Consider the following 22,360-nt stretch of genomic DNA (forward strand, 5'->3'; position numbering starts at 1 on the left):
TCGACTCGACAAGCCATTATTGAAGCTACGGTTCCACAATAGCAAAGGGAGGAAGGGGGGGGGGGTGAAGCTGATCCCTGGCTCTGTTGCAACACGCTTAGATTCAATCCACGGATTTTTTTTTTTTTTTTTTTTTTTTTTTTTTTTTTTTACGTTTGTATGAAAGCCTCTTTATCAGATTGTTATTTAAGGGTAGTCAAATTCGCCGCACAAACCGAAATAATAATAATAAAAAAACAACCCTACACTCTCACTGGATTTAGAAGTCCACACAGGCTAGTTTATACAGAAGAGATCCACAATCGATGGAATGAAAACTTGGAATGTACGCATATACATCATTTTTTTCACTCTCCAGTCAATAAGTTGTGATGTTTTCAAATTTTATTTCAAGGTTTTCAAATAATTATTTAAAAATTCAAATATTTAAAGTGATAAAGTAAACACGAGCTATGACAGCAAAGATAAAAGGATTGGATAGGAAAATGCAATATGTAAATAAGATCAGCAATAAAACTCTTAAGTTACCACCCCACTGAACGTGTGTGTGTGTGTGTGTGTGTGTGTGTGTGTGTGTGTGTGTGTGTGTGTGTGTGTGTGTGTGTGTGTGTGTGTGTGTGTGTGTGTGTGTGCTTATGCTAGTTATCACTTTAGACCACTTAACAGATCGCTAAACGTACACAGGTGCTCCGGGCATTCTTGCGTGGCAGATTAGTCATCAGCAGGCTTTTCAACAAACATCTATCAGCTGTATAATGAACAGAATGTTGCTTTGTAATCTCAAGTGTTTAACATGAAGGAAATGGAACTGTTAATCAGAATCTCGCATTATTCATAAATATTAGGAAACGTTTGGAAAAATCAAGACCGAAATGAGGCAGTTCAAACAGTAACATATACTTGAAAAGCGTTATGTTATAAAATCTTCTTTCAAAACACACACAAAAACTATAAAATATAAACTTCAAAAAGTGCTTTTTTGGCTTGGGGAAAGGCTGTTGCTGACCGCCAAATAAAAAAGACAAACACTTCATTCGGACCGAGTCACCAGCCCGAATGTTTTCATCTCGAATAAACTACAGTTGCAGCTACTTGAATAAAAATTTTGGAAGGGAATAAGATCACCATTTCATGGAATTTTGATGAGTATCTTCGTATGCGTTTTGCTGTGTGGCATTTCTAAAATAAACGTTAAATCTGCACGCTGACAAAATAGCGTGAAGAAGAAGAAGCGAAGGGTACCGAATCCGCCTCGTATCATTTTCGCAGTAGTCGAAACAGCACAGAAGTGAGTATATTCTTAAGAGTATGCCCAATTCTCTAATAATCCATTTCTCTCTCTCTCTCTCTCTCTCTCTCTCTCTCTCTCTCTCTCTCTCTCATTTGAAGTGAGGGAACTTTATCGGGCGTTTTAATCAAATGGTTAGTTAGCCAGTCTCCTACGGAGATAGAGAGTTATTTCTCCCGGAAGCTTCGGTTTTTTAGTCCCTTAAACCAGCCTCGTGAAACACATCTAAAGGTATAAATACTTGCCCTGGAGATGTAGTACATGGTGTGCCAGTTGCATTAATTCGCCGTGACTCTTAATCAGGAGACTTTACCCGTCCTAAAGACGGATTAGTTGAAGAAGAAGAATACCTCGAAAAAATACCACAAATGAATCAATTGTGTGATAGAAGGTTGGTTAAAAAGACAGGGGATATTCCATAGGTGGGAAGATCTAGCATTCTTAAGGCAAGATGGTAAAGTGTGTTGAGAAATAACTCTGGAGAGAAGAAAATAACTCTGGAACGCCCTGATACAGTACAGATGTTATATTTTCATACAACAGGCCGAATGTTAGCTTTATGCTTGAGATTATCATTATTTAAATATTATTTTAATCCTTGTTTTAAGGATGCTTAGAATTAATGCAGAGACAGTTAAGGTGATGAAAGTGTAGTATTGTGTCTTTAGCTAGCCTAACTTTGGTTGAAGTGATGTAGGAATTGTTCCTCCTGTCTTAGGAGGATTCAGATTCCATTCCAGTTTCTTCAACAAGGCGCCTTCTTTCGACTGAACCACGAAGGCGTCCAGAAGGAAACAGATAAAACAGAGAAACATTGAACAATTCTTTCAACTTCACTTCGAAATGAAAATAAAAAATCTATCAATGAAAACGTTTTTAAGGCACAAATAAAATCTTATACACTACATACATCTGTTCCTTGTGGATATTCCAAAATCATCGCCGTTTTGCACATGGAATTGTCCACACCTGCTGCAAAATGATATTTGAAAGGCAATTGATTTGAAATAATGGAGAGTGGCTGCAGTCTGATGTCAATCCTTCCAAGTTTCTATTCACCTTCACTTCTACTTAAAAACAAAGAATCCTTTCAGAGACGAAAAATAATCTTTCGGTGATAAATAGAACTAAAACGTGTGATCTAATCTTTATAAACGATTTTATAGTTATTCGCTGAGTATTACTTTCCAAATTCTGTAATTAATAAGAGAGGAGCTTCGGTATCAGCTTCCGAGTTCCGCAGCGCAGGAGACGACGCGACACCTGGGTTCGGATTTCGTCTACGACACGAAGAACATTTATAAGGGCTTTTCAAACGAAGGTGAATGACAAGTCTCACGAGGAGATTATAGGGTTTTCATCCGCAAACAAACTGACCGGTGAACACACGTAATTGACAAGCATTATACTGGCCTTATAGCTTTAATTGTTTCAGCAGCATTTCTAACGAGAAAAAAAAAACTGTTAACTGCTTAACTATGACTGTAACCTCTCACTACTGGAAGATGTAAATATCTAACAGCAAAGAAGTGCTATCCAGTGAAAGTAACAGAAAATAGTTACCAAGGCGCTATCAAGGTACCAAGGTACAAAAGCTGTATCCAGTGAAGGTAAAGCAAAATAGCTACCAGTTAATCCCGATCCTATCATAATAAGGTATTATGGGTTTTTAGAGATAAAAAACATTAAGTAAAATTCCGTAGCAGACACAACTGTGAAAAATTTAAGTTTTGGTTTCTCTCTCTCAGCAAAATTAGACTCGATGTCGGATGTGTTATTAAAGAGACGTAAATTGGAAAACTGAAATTTTGAAATATTATCAAACATCTAAATATACGCAGGAGTTTGAAATTAGTAATTAAGATATTCAAGATAAACGTAGACAAAATCAATATCTAAAATGTCCGACAATACATGTGGAAAAAAATAAACGCTGTGAAAGAGATAAACGAGAAAAACGGAAACATAATTAAAAGAATGACAGTGAAATCGAAAAGTTAGTTCTCCTGCATATAAAAATGTTCATGTAATCGCATTCAAATGATAAGAAAGAACACGATAAATTGTTAAAAGTGTTAGAAGAAAACTCAATTATTATAAGCAAATTTTGCGGGCGGATCTAAAACTTCGCAAAAGAAAGGAAAATATACGCATAAAGTCTAACGCAACCTTGGTTATATTCGGGCTCTGCATATAGGTCGAACATGGCATTATGTATTCTGAATACACGCCTTGTGTTCATTATTCTAATTAGCATATGAACTATGCCATTCACCTGTCAGCTTTAATAGAACAAAGTACTATCACTTTCTCTCTTTCGCATTTAAAAGGACAGCTGAATTCACACCTGACGTAATTTCGAACACAATCCACGCGTACCAAGCTGATTCGAATTAGATAATTTTATGGAGTTGTCTTCAATTTACCCGTGCCAATAACCACAACGAACGATGACACCAGGTGGCGCAAAGTACCGCTTGCAGCTCTTTGTGGAGCAGTGGTGATTAAAAAATTAACAAGAAAAAGAGAACTAATAGAGTAATCAATATGGAGACGGAGGAAGCCCACTGAGACACTAAACGAGGTGCTTTTTCTCGTCCATAACCCCCAGAAAACTCTTTCTAAGACGTGATTTTTTTTTTTTTATCTCCAATGTGTCGTGGAAGGGGAGAGAGAGAGAGAGAGAGAAGAGACGCGAGTTTCCACCCAATATTCTACGCGGACATCCTCGTATGCAAATTGCTCTCCTGAGGGATGATTGGAAGAGCCTTCTTTTTGCTTAAGGATCTGTCGACTGGTGAGCATGCAGTTTTAAAAACGCTCGTGCATTTACAATACACAGCTGAAAAGAATATTGATGACGAATAATTATTACGGATGTTTACATAATGTCGGAAACATATACGGTTGACGGCGATTAAAAACAACCCTATTGTCCTGCCGAGTCCGTCTTCATCTCATCTATCATAATCACCCCCTCAGGGTTGAACACCAGAATTCAAACGGAGAGAGAAGGAGAACAGTCCCAATCATTTTTTTCTATGGGAAAAAAAACACACTTTGATAAGCAAGGTATGTAAGTTAGATTACATCCTTTTCTCTCCGTTAAAATGTTTTGTGTAGTACCATTAAAATTCAGATATCGAGTTTGTGTATTTATGGTAGAGTGCTGCTGAATATATAAATATAATCGCAATGGATGAAGAACTTATCAAATATGCATGGTGTAAAAACTCAGCCTGGTGTTGATAAAAATATAGCTGTCATGTTTCTCGAAGAGTACGCACATGTGCATAAAAAACTTGCAATTTCTTATTTCAAGATGTGGTAACTTTTAAAATATATATTTCTATCCTTTACCAAGATTCTAAAAGCCGATTATTTTCCTGAACGCCTTAAGACTAGAAGAACACCTTTTAGTCTTTTTAATAATTAGGCTATAAATCATCTCAATTTCACTGCAATAACTAGATTTGGATAACTTATCGAAATCGGGTGAACTAATCTCTGATAGCAATTATTCAACTCAATTTTTTGCAGAACACTTCCCTTTAAAATAATGTACAGAATATAAAATAACCTACGAACTCTGTAAATTTATTCTGATATTATTTTATTGTTTGTTAAAAAATATTCATTTAATCATACACTACTATAAACATGTAAGCTATCTTGTCTTACATAAACCCCTGCTACTTAATTAAAACGCGCTTTAAAATGCGTTTTTTTTTTCACTTTGATATCTCGAAGAAGTTAGGGATATTTTTTATATCAACTACGCATCGATGTAGCTTTTCAGACAATTCTTCGATTTATACAGCCATAGGATTCCTTATACTACCCATCTCAAAAAACATAATTGAAATACATTACGCATATATCATGTCTGTATATAGTCATTATAAACTATATATAATATAAGCTATATTATATATACTTTCAAATGCTTTTATAATGTCTTTTTATTGTCCATTTAAATCAGGAGATCCCAAACTACAGGCCGCAGAAGTTCAACCTGCGGATCTTCCGCATACATCTTTGAGGTTATTACGTTTGTACACAAAATTTTTAATTTATGTCATGTAGTATTAATTCATTTTATTGAATGCTAACAACATCCCACCAAATAAAAAATAAAAAAAAAATCTACGAATCCAATTCTTAAATCATAATTTGACCTTCCAGGCTAAGCCTAATTTACAATACACTCCTTAATGAAAAGTTTTGGGACCTCTGATTTAATTGGAATTTTTTATACTTATCAACTATTCGTTATTTCTTGCTACTTTATAAATGCGTAAACTGGGGGATTTTACCCCCTTTATTTGTCTGACGTAACTGTGCTCTCTAACCGTTCAGTTCCAGGCCCGGTCGACCTCCCAAGCGAGCGACGATGGTCGGATTGAGCCACGGCAGTCCTAATCACACTATGCTGCTGAAGAAGTCTCGACTCGATGGCGACTACTCCGGCTACGAAAATGGGCATATTACAGGTAGGCGGAACTTATGATCATGGAAGTACAAAGTGGATTCGTGTTAAAATTGCAATTATCTGTTATAAGGTGAAGTCATTGATGGTATTTAATGGTAACAATTCGCGTGAAAGCAAAGAATAAAATTAAAGCTCTTATTCTAAATTTTATAAGGCGTACGAATACTGGTAATGTGCTGGAACTGGCGAATCGCGATCAACTTTAATCACAGGCTTCACTAGTCATTAGACTTTCTCGAAATCGATCCGAATTAAAAAGAAAAAAAAAAGAGTACGACATGTAATAGCAAAAGTAGGAGTAAGTCACGAAACACGCCCATTTGTGTGGTTTTTACGGATAACTTTTCATCCTCTGTATTTTAGAATTTTTCCTCCGAGGAAAAAGAAGTGTGTGATCACTTTTCTTTTTCTTTTTTCTGAAACAGTCGCACCAGCGAAACGTTATAGGCCTATCGTACATTAGTACCGTCGATGGCCTGATAAAACGATGATCCGGGAGACTCGCTCTAGAGATGAACCATGATATTTTTTTTTTCATGTCGCTGCATTCCTCCCACAAGGTGCAGGGATGCATGTGGTAGTCTTACGCTGGATAATAAAAATCATTCACGAATATTCATGCCACACTGAGATTCAAAGCACGGCTTGCAAGTTGAAGGAAACAAATGCTGTCCAACAAGGTCCCGAATATTGCTTCCGAACTTGACTAATTTCTGCCCTTTTTTTTCTAGTGACATTGTTAACATATATATACACACACATCACGAAGTTTAAAAATTAATAATTTTGTGCTTTTTGCTATGTAAAAGACGTTTCCCCCCCCCCCCGAAGCTTCCACGCTACGTTAACTACTTTACAATTAAATGCAATAACAAAAAGATTGGACATTCTACAGCCATTCCCAAGTGAATTTCGATCTATAAACCACAAATAAAGTAAACTAAGTCAGGAAATTAGATTTCTAAAGTCTCATATGAAGTCCGAGATATTTCCTTAACTGTGTTCAGCATATTTACTCAATGAGATGCAAACTTTCATGTGTTTCTTGGGTTGCAGCGTTCTGAAATGGAAGGAGCTCAATTTACTGTTGTTACCCTTGGAAACAATCGGTCCCCATATCATGTATGAGGTTCTGGTTTCAGATCAAACCAGAGCACAAAGCTTCGAGGGACACTTTTACTGACATTTGAGACAATGGGTCAAGAGGGAGTGGGGAGAAATCACAGAAACTCACATGACAGGTGCTCCGCAGCCACTGGACACGGAAATAAAGAAACAAAAAACGCTTACATCTAAGCTCGCTTTATGACACTGCGGCCTGGCAGCGGAGAAATAGAATACGCCGTGTCATGCGCCGTCCGTCAAGTCAGCAAGCAAAGAATTACATGACCAAAAGGAGAGAAAAAAAAAAAAAAACGCTCCATGTTACTGAAGTGTGCAGTGGCCACGTTTTGCGTTTTGTCACGGTCTACGAGAGATCGTCACTATGGCTCAATATAAGGAAGGGGAGATGCACGGGGATTCGCATGGGGGGACAGTGTCGCTTTCACTGCTAGATGGCAGTGATAAGACACAGCAGCACAGCAACCCAGGGGTTTATCGCGTACTTTCCACGGGGCACTCCAATAGAAAGACTAACAAAACAGGATGATTCCGATCATTTCTTGCGGCAGTGTGCCCGCCCCGCAGCTATGGCAGCGCCACATCTGCGACCACATCTGATCGAAGTGTCTGTGACGTATGGACAGCTTGATTGACAGGCCGATAATGGCTCCCCCCCCCAGACTCCCTTATCCCCCACCCGTACCCAACTTTTCTACTGAAATGTGATGGGGTCATATCAGGGAGAACCTTCTACCAAGTTCCGGCTTTCTCCTTTTGTACTTAACTTGAAAACTTTGTTACGGTGTGAAACCAATGGAATTCTTCACAACTTCGTTAGATGAAAAATATCTCGAAATTTACACTTGAAAGCTTGCCTCCTCGCACTATTTCAGAGGTCAGGGTGGTTAGAGTCCTGGATTTTTGGAGAAAAGAGCCCTGACACGTCTTAGCAGGATACGAAACCATTGTTGTATTATGAAGAAAGTACATTCAAAATCACTTGGTGCGTGGGGTGATTTTTATGAGGACCCAGCGAATGTCATCAGCCATGAAAGTCGCATCTGTTTGGCTGAAATTGAGTCATCTGCGAACTCTTCAAAAACTCAAACGAACTCTCAAATATGTATACCTGCAATGAGCAGAAATAGCGGATATTTCAGAGATGACAGGGATGACCATGTACTTCAAGAAAACATGCTTTAGGGCAGGAAGACAATACATTAGATGACCAATTAGCTCGATCTCTTTGAGTGATATGAAAGTGATTGCGTCATTCAATGTTAATTTCTACAAACAAACAAGACAAAAAAAAAAAACGAAAATGCAATGAAAACTACACGGCAGCCGTATTATTCGATGTGTGAAGAAACAAAGATGCATTGTTTGTGAGCACTTCTGTTTAAATTAAATGATGATAGACACATGACGCTACATGACAGCCCAATTCATCATATAGACACGCTCATTTAACTAAAATTGCACAAGCTTCTAAATACGAGCTATTAGATCCTCAGTCTATTCCCTTATAATTATATAGGGAAAGGGAAGTCGGAAAAATAATATAAAAAAAGTACTAAAAAGACAGAGAAATAAATTTACTTCAGGAAGGATTAAAATGTACGTGTAGGCTCACTCACGACATCTAGTGGTATAAAACATACGTTAAAATGTTACGATATCACTGTTATTTAATAATTAATTGTTAACAGTAATCCATGTTCTTCTGTTTTCGTTTTCTTCGCTGTTAATGCTTCTACTGATTTAACTGAAATCAGTTTTTCTTTGGCTTCAGGTGTTCTCATTCGAGTTTAATCAAATGATATTTAATCGTAAATATGAAAAAAAAGTTATGTTTTCTCATGACGTTATGAAATATTATTCGCTTCTTTGCTTATTATACCTTTCAGATGCCAAAATAGAAGAAATCCATTCCATTACACGCTTAATTCTATTTTGACTATCGTTTATCGTGCTTAAAAGTCTTCGTCAAGGATCATTCTTTTGGCCCAGTGCCCCATATATACTCGACACCGAGACATATGTTGGGTAAGGGAGAAAGTGCAAAATCAATAATTGCTGTGATAAGAATCATTGTCTCCCAGAGGGCTCTTACTGCTTGGTGCTTATTGGTTCGCACTGCATGGAATTTTTAAGGGTAAAGAATTTCATTGATTTGAGAGATCGACTGTCTTAGTAATCAGCTGTCCGATATTTGAAATGCATGGAATAAAACAGAACTCTGGAAGAAGGAAGACGAATAAAAAAAAAAAGTATTGGTAAAAGCACTTCGTTGGGTATGGCTGCTAACCAAATATTCTCAATGTACTCGTAAATATGAGATTTTTTTAAAAAATTTAGTTTCGGAATTTTAGCAAAACAAATATAAAAATACCTTTACTTTGACTTTTAATATGGTGTTGGGATCCTCTTTCAATTCCCAACTTTCTATATATTTGGAAACAAAAATCAGTTCAAGAAAGCAGACCGCCGGATACACAGTGTAGCAGTTGCTGCTACTAACAAACGATCGTAAGACACAAATACATACGAGAGATAAAGACTTACTTGCGTGCCATATGTAGGTTAATGGATTACAAATGGATCTAATGGATTACATAGAGACGTCTAGGAAGAAATAGATCATGTATATTCACAAAGGGTGGAATGAATTAACAATGTCATTAAAATATTAAAAAAATTAACAGTTGTGATTAATAAGAAAATGGTTAAAATAAAATAGATTAGCATTCAACATGAGAGTGATAAATAAATAAAATCCTTGATTTTTTTGTTGAAACTCATTCCTAAAATAGCTATTGTGGGGAATGTTCCATTTGCAGAAGCAAATGAAGCCGAATCCAAACTTTCCTAATTCTGTTGCTTGCTCATTCTCCTATATGAACAGATGAACAGAACAATATTACTGTGTTTGCTGCGGTCTAATTAAAGTGCGGAAATTATTGCTTAAGATATGATGAATCGTGAACAAATGTTGCTGGTCATCTTAGAAGATTCGAAGTATCTAAGATTCCACATTAGATCGTCACATGGAAGATCACCCTAAGACAAATGATTTCAATATACAAATGTTATTATGGATAGAAGTCACTAAAGAAAACAAATGTAAAATAAAAGTGAAAACACTTTGCTATTGGCAGGTTTATTGAATATAAAACCGACTTCCAGCAGATCTGTAAGAGTAAATTATGAATTTGTGCAATTCAAGAGTTTAGAGTTGCCACTCGAGATGGAGTTGAGTCCCTTGGATAGGGGGTCGATCATAATACTATTAGTACTAATAATAATAAAAGAAAGGAACCTTGCACTCCAACAAATTATCGATGGCATTAATCTGCCTACTCACTTTTCAAGTATCTCGTCACACCTTTTAAGACCTCATCTTTGCAAAACAGATTCTTAGATAAACTCAAAGAACTTATCTTAAGACTACAATATTTCAAAGTATCAGAAACTCCCTTCACCAGAGTACCTTGAAGAGAAGACATTAATGTATTAAAAGAATATATTCTCGCCTCAGATATACCGGGCATATTCCAAGCAATGCCGAAATATTTTATTGTTTCACTGCGTAGAATTCACACCAATGCGATAAAAAGATTTTTTTCCCCTCAAAACTCTGACCTTGCCATGGGCACTCCCTTTTCCCCCTCCCATGGGGAAAATCTTTTTAAGGAGGAATTTGAACCCTAGGCACCTCAAAGATTCACCCCATTCGGGAATGCTAGACAAGTTGAAAACATCGACAAGCACTTTTAGATTTTATGAAGTCGCTGAGGAGTCACTGCCCAGCTATCTAATTTATAATGAAGGTTGAACCAGAAAGTGAAATCCCTTCTCTTCAGATCCTACTTAAAAAAGAATGACGACTCTTCTCACTCTCCATTTTCCGCTAAGCAACTAACACACAGATATGTTATTTGAATGCCAGATCGAATAGCTTCCAGGGTGTCAAAAACGAGAAATAGTCGTAACTGTAAAACAAATAGTTATGCTGATAGTTAAGGATTCTGTAGAATTCGAACTCGAGTTTATTAAGGATATACTCTCTCACTAGGACTTGCCATAGGCTTCTTCCATTCACGTATTAGGCCTAGTGGCCTGTTACGGGCTATCCTTAGCCCTTCTAAGCCGTACCCGTACCGAGGATAAGGTGGCTAGCCCTATGCTACCCGGTGTGTCCTATGTCTGCAGATGCGTGTGTTCACGGGGACGGTTTGCCTGCTTGTGGGAGGTAAAACCCCAGATAAACTGGGGGGAGGGGGAACCCTGCAGTCCACGCCCAAGACCGGCTAACTTTGCAATGTCTGGGAAAGATCCTCAAGCTCTTCACGTCAGACGGGAATCGAACCCAGGACTCCTTTCCCGGGCATATGGTTGTGTAGCTCATAGCTATTCGGCTAACCGCGCGGAGGACTTGCCATAGTGTAAGACAAAATCCTCCTCGTGATGATGCAAATGAACGAGAATTCATGGAGCAGTTTGGAGTGGAGTCGATGTGGATTTCAAATATCTTAAGTTATTCAATCAGAGCATTCAACTCTTTTGACCAAATAAGAATAGTCTCAACCCACCAAACTCCCACATCTTATGCAAACATCCGGGGCTTAATTTTATATACGAAGTGACTTTCTGATGTCATCATATTCTTTCCATACTTTGGCTAAACAGCAGGCGGGTTTTGGGATAAGGAAAAAGGCACAAGATGAACATTGTACATAACAGAAAGGATAAAAGACGACTATTGTCGATGCCACTGACATGTCATAAACTGGACTGGGATTCAATCATACCCTACCGCCTGCGAAAAACTATGTGAACGCCTTTTCAATGAAGCTATTTTCGTAAAAAAAAGATGATTAATCGAAAGATAGCTTTACGCTTAGCAATATGGAATACCAAAGAATTTGTTTCAGATTCCAGTACAAGATTCAGTAAGCATCGGAACAAGATTCAGCTAGCGACACTACTGATTCGGAGTCTGCCACAGGCAGAAAAGAATTAGATGTAACTTTAAAAGCATTAGAAATTTACGGATTACGTCTGATGTGTGCAATCTGACTGCTCAAGTCTGTATTCTATTCACCTGTTAATGTAATTATTGTTAACATAAGATCCTCACTACTTATAATCCGCTGAAGGAATAGTTGGATTTTGTCTATAAGGAAACGTGAGACTATCCAAGGAAGGGGGGGGGGCTCTGTATACGTTGAATATATGCAACTCAATTCCAGGAGAGGTGGTAATAAGCTACAGCTATAAAATTTACGTATTAGATAGTATACAAGTGATTTGTTGAGACCACTTGTTAGAATCGAATTGTGCTATCAAGTTAAAAGGCATCTGCGGATTGCCTTTAATTTGGCATCTCTAAACATGTAAAATCTATTAGGGAAAAAATATATATAGAGAGAGATAATATAAGTCTTTTCGTTGAATTAAAACACGAGTCTGAGAACTTTTGGATAACCCCTCGTACACAGCTAACTAACGCTAATCATTCCATCATTTTTGATGGAATGATTTTCCATCAGAATGATGGAAAAGTAAGCAAAATTAAAAATTTGAAAAACTATGTTTATCGTTAATAATTAACTTTCTATATATCATGCATTCATACGCCATTACAAATGGTCCATAATAGGAATCCTCGCACATAACACTGGCTTTACCTTTCGTGGAAGATAGATTATATTAAAATACTTAATTTGGATGTTTTATTGTGTTGCATTTGACGACAATTTCCATTACGTTTGTCCATGAAATTCATCACCGTCATGCTAAACATATTCCTCTTAATTCATGTCAGTTTATTCCCCTTATGTGGCCACCCACGTGCGGTACTTAGAACTTTGGTCCATGAAACGCTTTCCAGAATTTACAGAACTGTCTCTATGCCTCAAGTGTCAGTCATAAATCTCTCTTAATTCTTTATGTCTTCGCGAGTCCTCTGCTGCTCAATAAAGCAGTCTTTCTATCAAAGAGGTTTCTTTAGTTGTTAATAAAAGATTGTTTTCAATTCCTCAATTCTACATTTTTGGCAACTTTTATCGCTGAATCATAGCTGTCAGCAGTACAATAATAAAGAAATGTTCTTCAATATTCCATTCTTTCTTTTTCTATTCTTCTGTCTTTCTCCGATAAAGTAATGAAAGTGCTCAAGGACATATGTTAAGCGTGAAAGATTACATCGTGGGGAAGCCTTTTTAACTGCTCATGTCATTCCCATTACGATAATAGTCGTATATTTTCCTATTTCTGTTATGCAAAGCTGTACAAATACAGCGCAGATGGTGCATTCTTGGAACCCAATAGTCAAGGACATTGTTCCGAATTAGGGAAACTTGAAAGTAGAATACCGGTAACGGATTTCACATGCGACAGTCGAAATGGGAACAGGAAAGAAAATACCATTCCTGAGATTCTCGATAAGATCTGTGGAGCATTTTCACTTTTTAGAATTTCTCCTTCTTGGAAGCATAAGAACACAAACGTTCACGTTGTTTGCAAAATTTATTTCACGACTGGTGAAATATAATTAACAACTACCATTAATAGTAGTCACAAGAGTACGCAACTATTCTAACTTTAAAAAAAAAAAAAGAACAATACTGGATGTGCAGAATGAAATATACAGAAAAGTTTCCATAATTGCAATTTTCAAAAAAAAAAAAAAATATATATATATATATATAATGAATATAAAAAATCTTTGTCCATCACTTTTATGGCCTCTGCTAGAACAAAGCGCCAACATTAATAGTGATCTTATTAATTTTTCCGAAAATATTGAAGGTTGGGAATCTAACGGGAAAGTGCCCGAGCGTGGACCCTCCCCCTTTTCATACACCAGACAAACTAGTTACTGAAAGACACAGTTCAATGAATCCCATCGTAGACGCGAAAAACTTTTATAAGGACATTTCAACTGAAGGCGAGTAAACCGGTCTGCGGTGGTGGTGACAGGGACTTTACTTTGGAAACTCGAGCTTCTGATCTTGAAAGACAATGGCCAAAGGACACACACAGTTCACAGAGATATATATATATATAACAGTGACATTTTTTTCCTCAGCTATCAAGCGCCCCTCAATACCACTGGTGAAATTACGCTATGGTTGAAAAGTGAGTTTCATTCCCATCTAGAATGCAAGAAGGTTTACGCTATAAAAGCCTTTCAATAGAGGAATGTTATGCAATCAATACACAGGTGTCATAATTCTTCCTGGATGAAAAGACCTCCCACTGTAGCAGTGGATATCCTGAACTCTTGTTTCCGAGGATCCTTAGCTGCATAAAGTAAAGAACTCGTGCGTTCACCTGAATTTGTGATACTGTCTGATTGTTTCTTTGGCTTCTTTTCACCATCACGCTTCTGTGAGCATCAGGAATACTCTAATTGTTCTGCGGTCACCACAGCCATCTAGTGTATAATATGATGGTCTATGACTATGATAACACCTCGCTGGAAGTCGGTTCGCTCTAAACCATGTCTTTTTCCTATGTGATTTCTGACTGATTCTCAGTATTCGCGAAAGAAAAAAAGAAAAAGGGTAGGAGTGAATCTTAGAGAAAAAAGGTCTTCATATTCGAGAAAAAGAAGGGTGTTAGTTGGAACATGTCGCTACCTCATTTCCTCCAAATAAACGAAGATGTATCTACGAAGATGTTTCTCATTGCAGCAAACCTTTCTTTTATATCAATACGATTACCTTTTATTTTAATCCTTCAGACCAAGTTCTCACATGTGATCCCATTTATCGCGAGTTAAAAAAAAGTTATCGCTCTTTTAAAATGCAGAAATGCATCATCGCATGTGATTCTATGTTTCCTAGGTGGCATGGCAGTACAGTCATTGTACCATCAACAAAAATCAGCACGTGATATGTTACCGTGGATCTCATCTCCCTACTGACCCATTAACTGTTATGCATCAGGGAACAATGCAGTTATGGTGGAGGTATTCGTTGGACTGTTGCCAGATCCAAACTTCTCAAGCTTTTGCAAATAGTGTAGTGAAAGATTCGTAGCTCCAGTAAATGCCTTTCGGCACCTCCAGAAAGCTTTTGCAAATATGCGAAACAAATGCGAACTCCATAGTTGATTGCTGACCTATTCAGTCCTACCACATTTGTATCATGATGGATTAATTTACCAATAAAAAAATATTCACTGTTTTCACACACACACACACACATCATACCTTGAAAGCAGGCCATTCCGGATGGTTGACCGGGTAATATTTTAACGCTTGACGATCGAGTTCGAATTAATATAAAAACTAGTTGATCATTTTGACTTTAAAAATTTTAATTAGAATTTGAAATTAACATAGAAGATATCGATGAATAATAGGTTTATTTATTTATTTTTGATTTATTATTCATTAATTTCGCCTTCCTGGTCATTCAACGCATAGAATTCTGTTCCCTCTCTGTCTACTTGGACCCTCGGACCATGTAGGATGGAGAAGATTAGTCCAGTCAAATGTTGTAGTTACATCCCTTGTATACAAACTGGTGTGAGATCACAATTCATGGAGAAGATCCGATTCATGCTTCTGGTGGGAGGATGTGTTTTTTTCCGCCAAGGATGTGATTTTTTAAATTTCTGCAATGTATCCCCATACCGTTCTAAATTTATCGAGGTGACCCCCCCCTCTCTCTCTCTCTCTCTCTCCAAAATATCCACAAGCAAAACTGTTATATTTGTCTCAGAATACGTTGCTAAGACAGCCTACCGAAGACTGCCATGGTTACTGTGATGAAACTAGAAACCATTGTTGTCTACTCACATAGGCGTAAAGCTTTCTGCCCTACTCAAATAAAAAAATAATAATACGAGCCATTAGTTCCGTTCTGTCCCCTCGCATCTACTTTTGCTTCTGTTTACACAACGTAGTCGTCTACCGACGTTGGACATCATTGCTGAAGAACGCCTGCTTATGACAAAATGTGTTGTACAGCTACAATAGTTTAAAAAAACAACTCATCCTTTTTTTTCACGCTTCGATTTCTCTAGTGACCAAAATGCTTAAGATTCATTAGTTTTTTTTTTCTTTTTTGAAGTCCTATAATTGCGAATTCTGCATGGATGCGGTTTCAACTTTATGTTCAGTACTTTTCAAACAATAGTCGAGACAATGAAGAATTCCACATATTTCAAGTTCACTGTTAGCGACCCAAGGTACTTCAAGCTCACTTTTTTCGGATTTTGTTGCTTGCCTTCTCTTGGTCGGTCTAAAATATTTCCTGGTTTCTTCAAGTTTGGAGATAACGCTGCGCAATATTTCGCCATTGCATTAAGCCCTTTAAAACATAAAAATGAAAAACCAAGTAGGAAACACTCGATTATATGGAAGCCATATAGGTTTAAGTACCAAAATCTGGGAGGTAACCTTCTGTACAGCACGAGCAAAAAAAAATTAAGTCAACCCTACAGTCACACACACACACCACACAATCGCTACTTCATATGTGGCATTAGAAATTTATTGATGATGATATGCAGCCCCATTTTCTACCACAACAGAGTGAAGCCTATCCCATTGCGGGAGGGTTGGGTCTCCTACCCACATGGTGACCCAGTCCAGCTTGGGGGAATGTTTATTTACTTGTATGAATGAATGGCTGAAGGTAAAAGACAATCACAAACATCCGTGCGTAGGCGGGATTCGAACCCGCAGCCTCTTGGTTGAAGAGCGGATACGTTAACTACTCGGCCAACCAGGGCCGGCAGAAACTTATAATATTTTTTAACACTTTATTATGTCTTCCATACATATAATAATTACATTATACAATTATAAAAATTACAAAATTCTAAAAATTATATACACATAATAATAATAATAGTATTTTTTTAAATTCAATGATTTTTTATTATTAAAATTATGATTGCATATTATTTACAAAACATGTTGTTCTAGTTTTTTTTAGTTTTTTTTAACAGTGAATTTCATACAAATTTTCCGTTTTTTGTATAATGTGTTAATAATAGTTACTATAGATCGTAATTTATAGTTTTCAATTGAATAAGATTGCATTTACAGTATAACAAGTTATATATATATATTACAATTTTGCTTTTAATGTATTTAAGCGCTGTAGCTACGGCACTTCAATATAATAATTTTTTTTTTCTGTTGATCTCAGTTGAGATGTAATGTCTCAGCTTGCATCCTCGAAGCTTTTTAATGAGCTTATCTGAGGATGACGCTGGTTAGTTATTTTCTATTGATTTGATTGCTGTGTTGGAAGTAGGCTGATGTTTGAGAGATCAAATGAATGATCTGAAAGGTCTGATCAAAGTGAAATTGCCCATATATTCTGGTGTTATTGCATCTGTCTTTAACCACAATAAAAATTCATTTTTATTGTGGTTTTCTTTTTGAACTAATTAGGAGACTTTTTATTTCACTGTTTCACAATAATAATACGACACCTTCAAGAAGTTCAAGGACTCATCATCGGAAGGCGTTCTACTCCACATAACTACGATCAACACTTCTTAATCTTCTATCAGGGACAAATTTCATCTTTGTACTATAAACAGAAATTTAGTAGCCAACAAATAGTTTTCGCACCACAAATAACACGTTTAAAAATAAATAAAAACATCTGTAAAATCCTATTAGTTTGAAAGTGTCTCCTGCATAACAGAATTATTTGAAAAAAAAAAAATCAGCAAATGCTATTTCTGGAATTTACATTCATGTCTGCTAAATAAGCAGATCGCAAAGATAAAAGAATATTTGCTGGGGCAGCAGCAAATATTGTTAATGATGGTATAGCGTGCAATTCTTTATTTTCTTTTCTTTCTTTATTTTTTTTTTTAAGGTGAACAAGTTCATTGTGATGCACGGAGAGTTGCACTTCACTTGTTGGTCAGAGTGCAACTCAACTCTGTTTCCGTATGTGCTCAATTAGAGACCCTTTAAGATACAGGGGCTCTAATTTTGTATTTTAACTTTTATACATCAAAAGTCGAGTTAATTTGATGTATGCAGTGTAAACAATATTTATTAATTCCCAATAAAAAAATCCTAAGGTTCTTTTCTGTCCAATCAGTTATTCCAAAAATGCCTTTTCCATAATTTCTCAGGCATTCTGTGATTTTTCATAGTACTGTAACATTCTATATTGGTTTCGAGAGTACAGAGATGAGAAAAATAAAAGTGTCAGCAATATAGCAATTATTTCTCATTAGTATTGTTGAACTCTCAAAGCAGTTCCCTCTGATAATAATATTATTATACCTCTAGGGAGTCCAAGGACTCATCGAGGGAGGGCACCTACTCTACAACTCTGTCACCATCAATTGCAACTACCTCTGTCATCTACACCAACGCCATCTACCACCACCACTAGTATTTTCACAGACAATCACCCATGCCCATGGCAGGATTCGAACCCACAGCCGTTTGGCTAGAGAGCAGATACGCTAACCACTCGGCCAACCAGGCCGGCACTAATGTCTGAATATTTACACTAATGTATAAATAGTATCGCTGTTAACGTAATAATGCGATGAATATCTTAGACATTTAACATTTGAGTTTTTGTAATGGTGTTAACAAAGGCATTACACCAAACCGAAACATATTTCCATAAGATGACATTTTCTTATGGAAATTAAATCCAATTCATGGATTTAAAGAAGTATTTGGAGAACCAATGAAATATATTTGGACAGTATCTCAAGAAACCCACTGAATAAAAAGAGACAAACAAGTCTGGTGGCTCCCATTATCTATCAAGCGATAGATCGATTCTAGTCCGAATAATACAGCTAATCAGTAGATGAAACCGGAGATGCAGATTTCACCTATTCGGTTTGGAATCAATTTAATTAGACAGCGTTGAGCGATGTGTACACACATTACAAGCAGAACAGCTTACAGATAGAGAGTGCCAATAATTTATCATATCATACACTGGTTCCAGACATATAAGGAAATTCATTGTCAAGTTCGTCATTAGAATTCAGAGACCGCAGTACAGTATTACGCTGGCGTCCTCTATATTCTGACACGAGAACGAAGGCGATAAGCCATGTAGCTGAGTCAGTGCACTGTGGACTTACGATGACCTAATAATGCTGACGTTAATTTAAAAATACTTCAAAGAGAGAGTAAGTCAAAAATCATAAAATCAAGATAACTTATTAAAAAACTACTTATTTTTTTTTTTTTTGGAATGGCTCCTCAACTGTAGTACGTATGTATATTAGGCACCCATTCCTCTTTTGCTCACATTTGTATTATACGCACTCAACTTCCTTCACTGTCTCACGCACGTGTAGAATAATACTACAATATGGAAATAAATGATTAAGTAGTGTCAGATCCTGCTTTATTTTGTGGCCTGAAACTTTAATTTTTTGAGACGACCTGGAAATAACGAAGATCTTAAGTTTCTAACAGTGCATAAATTTTCTAGAAAACACTAGCAAAGCAGGAAAAAAAAATAGAAAATTGTCATTCCAGTTGCACCCAGAAAGATTTAAATTCAGTGCATCTGAACATCAAAGAGAGAGAGAGAGAGCATGTTACTGGTACTTCCTGTCATACTGCTCTCTCTCTCTCTCTCTCTCGTCTGACAGTTTTAAAACCGCCTGGAGGGAAAAGACCATGTTAACAGAGTGATGACTCACAGTGCACCACTACAGAACCGCTCGCGCTGAACAATACCATTGTCAAAAGAAATACGGTCTTTATTTTATGACATTGCCCATTGTTTTCTATGTTCGGTAGAAAAGTGCAGACTGCCGTTTCCAATCAAATGTTAGCGAAAGTGCTCAGTTAAAATCATAACTGAATCACTCTAATAGGGGGGAGAATGGAACAATAAACCTAGGTTAAAATGAAATAACGCATTTTCTCTGCCACCGTGGATCTTTACAGCTTGATATTTATGAGTTTTATTTCATTTCAAAATTACTTTCAGATATTGATATGACGCATACAGTGACTATTTTTGTTCTATTAATAAATGTTTCGGTTAATGGTAATGCATTTTCGTTGCGGTGACATAAGTACATTAATACGAACGTGCCATTATTAATACTGGCCCCGGATAAATGGATAAATAGTGACTTGCCACTTTTAAAAGAATTATTAATGTGAGCGTTTATTTAGATACGAGATGCGAACGGTGAAATAAGTGCTTCATTTCCAGCCTAGACATAAAATTGGCTTAGAAAGGTTCTTAAGCCGAAAAGGGTGAACTGCATCTTCATAATATACCAGGTGTAATCGAACAACCATCCCATTGTGACATGCTCATTTAGAGAGCCGTATTTCTAAAAGGCTCATAAGAAAAGTGTGTTCTCGTGTTTAATAATAAAAACTATATTATTATTATTATTTTTTATTGCATGCGTGTAGATTCTTAGAAATATTGTCGGAAACAGTATATTCCATAAGGTAGAGGTAGTAAGCTAACTCAGTTGATGATAACTTAAACTGAGAATCCCCAATTGGACCAAAATGGGATTCGAGTTAAAATTTAAAGTGTGTTTTTTTTCTAGAAATAAAGATATATTTGCATGCACATTGGAAAAATGCGGAGACACAATTACACATTGAGTATCGGTGAAATGGAAAGAGAGAGCATCCTTAATCAGTATGATTTGCTCTGTTCAAAAGGGATGTAGGCTTTTAAAGAAATTTTTTGAGCTTCTCCGAAGATGGAATAGTATTCCATATAGGACAAATTTAAGATTTATACAGGGAAAGGAGCGCTGAAGTTGAAAAGAAATTGCAGACTTTTGGATGCTTAGGAAACTACAGGTGTGATATATTTATGCCAGGAGAAGTTATGAGTTAATAATATTCCAAGCGATTCGTTAGATTAAGTTGCGGTGATAAAAATAACATAGATGAGTAGATTTTTTGCTAGTTTTTTTTTTTTTTGACACTCTCGCCACAAAAAGAATGGGAAACTATAGTATACTGACATCGTAACAGGCTAAAGGTTAAATATTTTCACTGTATGCCGGAAGTTTCACACCAGGAGATAAACATCATCTACCACCTAAAATCATTCACAAATATTCGACTAACTTATCTTTCTCCATTTCAGATTTGTATCACGAACGACATGAAAGGAAGTAAGTGTACTTATTCTCGAGATCCTTGTTTGTGCGCTAGTTTTCTAAACATAGAAAGACGAGTGGAGACTGCTGCTATCTACATAGTTATGAAGAGTATTTGCACTCAATGAAAAAAAAAAGGTCTCTCTCAGAATGCAAAATGAACGTAGATTTCACATGTGGAACTCCATCAGCATAACTCAGTTTCTGTTTGCTAGTAATGAAGTTATTCTAAAGCAAATTTAATTCAAAGAGAAATGTAAAAAACTTTAGAAAAAAATATCCCTCACAAAAGGTCAATGGATTTTGCATCCGGATGCAGAGTGTAAAAAGATATCGTCATCGACCGTAATCAAATTACTAATTCCATTTCTTTAGGTGGAGAGTCTTAATCACTTAGTCCAACGATTTTAGTCTGCCAGTACAATAAAACATTTTCCAAATCACCAAACTCTAATATCCGAGGAAATAAATTTGACTTCAAAATGATAGACGTCCCACACAATGATACAATCGAGTTGAGAGGTTCGAGGCAGAAAATAAGTATCGAGAATGAGTCTACGCTACGAAGATCAACGGTCCTAAAATTTGGGAGTTTAGCATCGCCATATTTTTTCTTCTTTTCCTCAATATGTTACTTATGTTCCAAATTTACTGTTTTAATGTTTTTGTGATTTTTAGACAAACACTTTCGTACCCTACTGGTTCTTTTGCTTCCCCATGAAAAACTACAACGTTGAGAAACCAGGATATCACTCACCCTAGTTATTTCCTCATATCATGTGACTTGGCTTTTAGAAGAACATTTCCGACGGGATTCTTGGAAAGATTATGCAATCCTCAAAACACTGTCCATCATGGGTTCGTCAGCTTAATGTACTATTTCATTACGTAATAAGGATGGGGAAATAAACTATTCAGATTAAATGGATACTCGTTTTTCTTCAAGTGCATTTATGATGATTTTAGTACGCTGTACATACCTATTAATTCGGATTCACTCTGCACTGCTTTTCATAGAATAAATGATTAAGTTTACATAGATTGCATTGGATGGTGAAAATTACGAAGGAATAAATCGAATTCGTATATAATTATACACAGATGTCAGAATATATAAAAATGTACAGCGTCGCTTGATGACAATTATTTCAGATCAAACAAAATATCATAAAGCCTTGATATACAAATTATTCCAATATGTGCAGCGGGAATTATACAGAACAACAGGCGTAAGTAAAAAAGGAAACAGAGAGAGAACATTGTTTACTTGACCAGGGTGTGTGTGTGTGTGTGTGTCGCTCACATTTTATAATCCGATTAACTTTAAGCCTTTTATTGGGAATTAGAATTGCAATTCTTTA

The 22,360-nt window shown here is 36.5% G+C and overlaps 1 protein-coding gene across 8 annotated transcripts in view; it reads left to right on the forward strand.

The window, feature by feature from the left end:
• LOC150097970 (dachshund homolog 1-like) overlaps positions 1-22,360 on the forward strand; it is a 290,648-nt gene that overhangs the window by 144,070 nt on the left and 124,218 nt on the right. For 7 of the 8 annotated variants that reach the window (XM_090406400.1, XM_090406399.1, XM_090406396.1 and 4 more), the window contains one exon: positions 5,648-5,781. In XM_090406400.1, the coding sequence (XP_090262526.1) occupies positions 5,648-5,781 (134 nt within the window). The remainder of the gene's footprint in view (positions 1-5,647; positions 5,782-22,360) is intronic. The other variant, XM_090406402.1, reaches the window with a different exon arrangement.

The sequence above is a fragment of the Typopeltis vanoorti genome, chromosome 16, assembly GCF_054136105.1.
Source record: "Typopeltis vanoorti isolate ZY-2024b chromosome 16, IOZ_Tvanoo_1.0, whole genome shotgun sequence".
Classification (NCBI taxonomy): domain Eukaryota; kingdom Metazoa; phylum Arthropoda; class Arachnida; order Uropygi; family Thelyphonidae; genus Typopeltis; species Typopeltis vanoorti.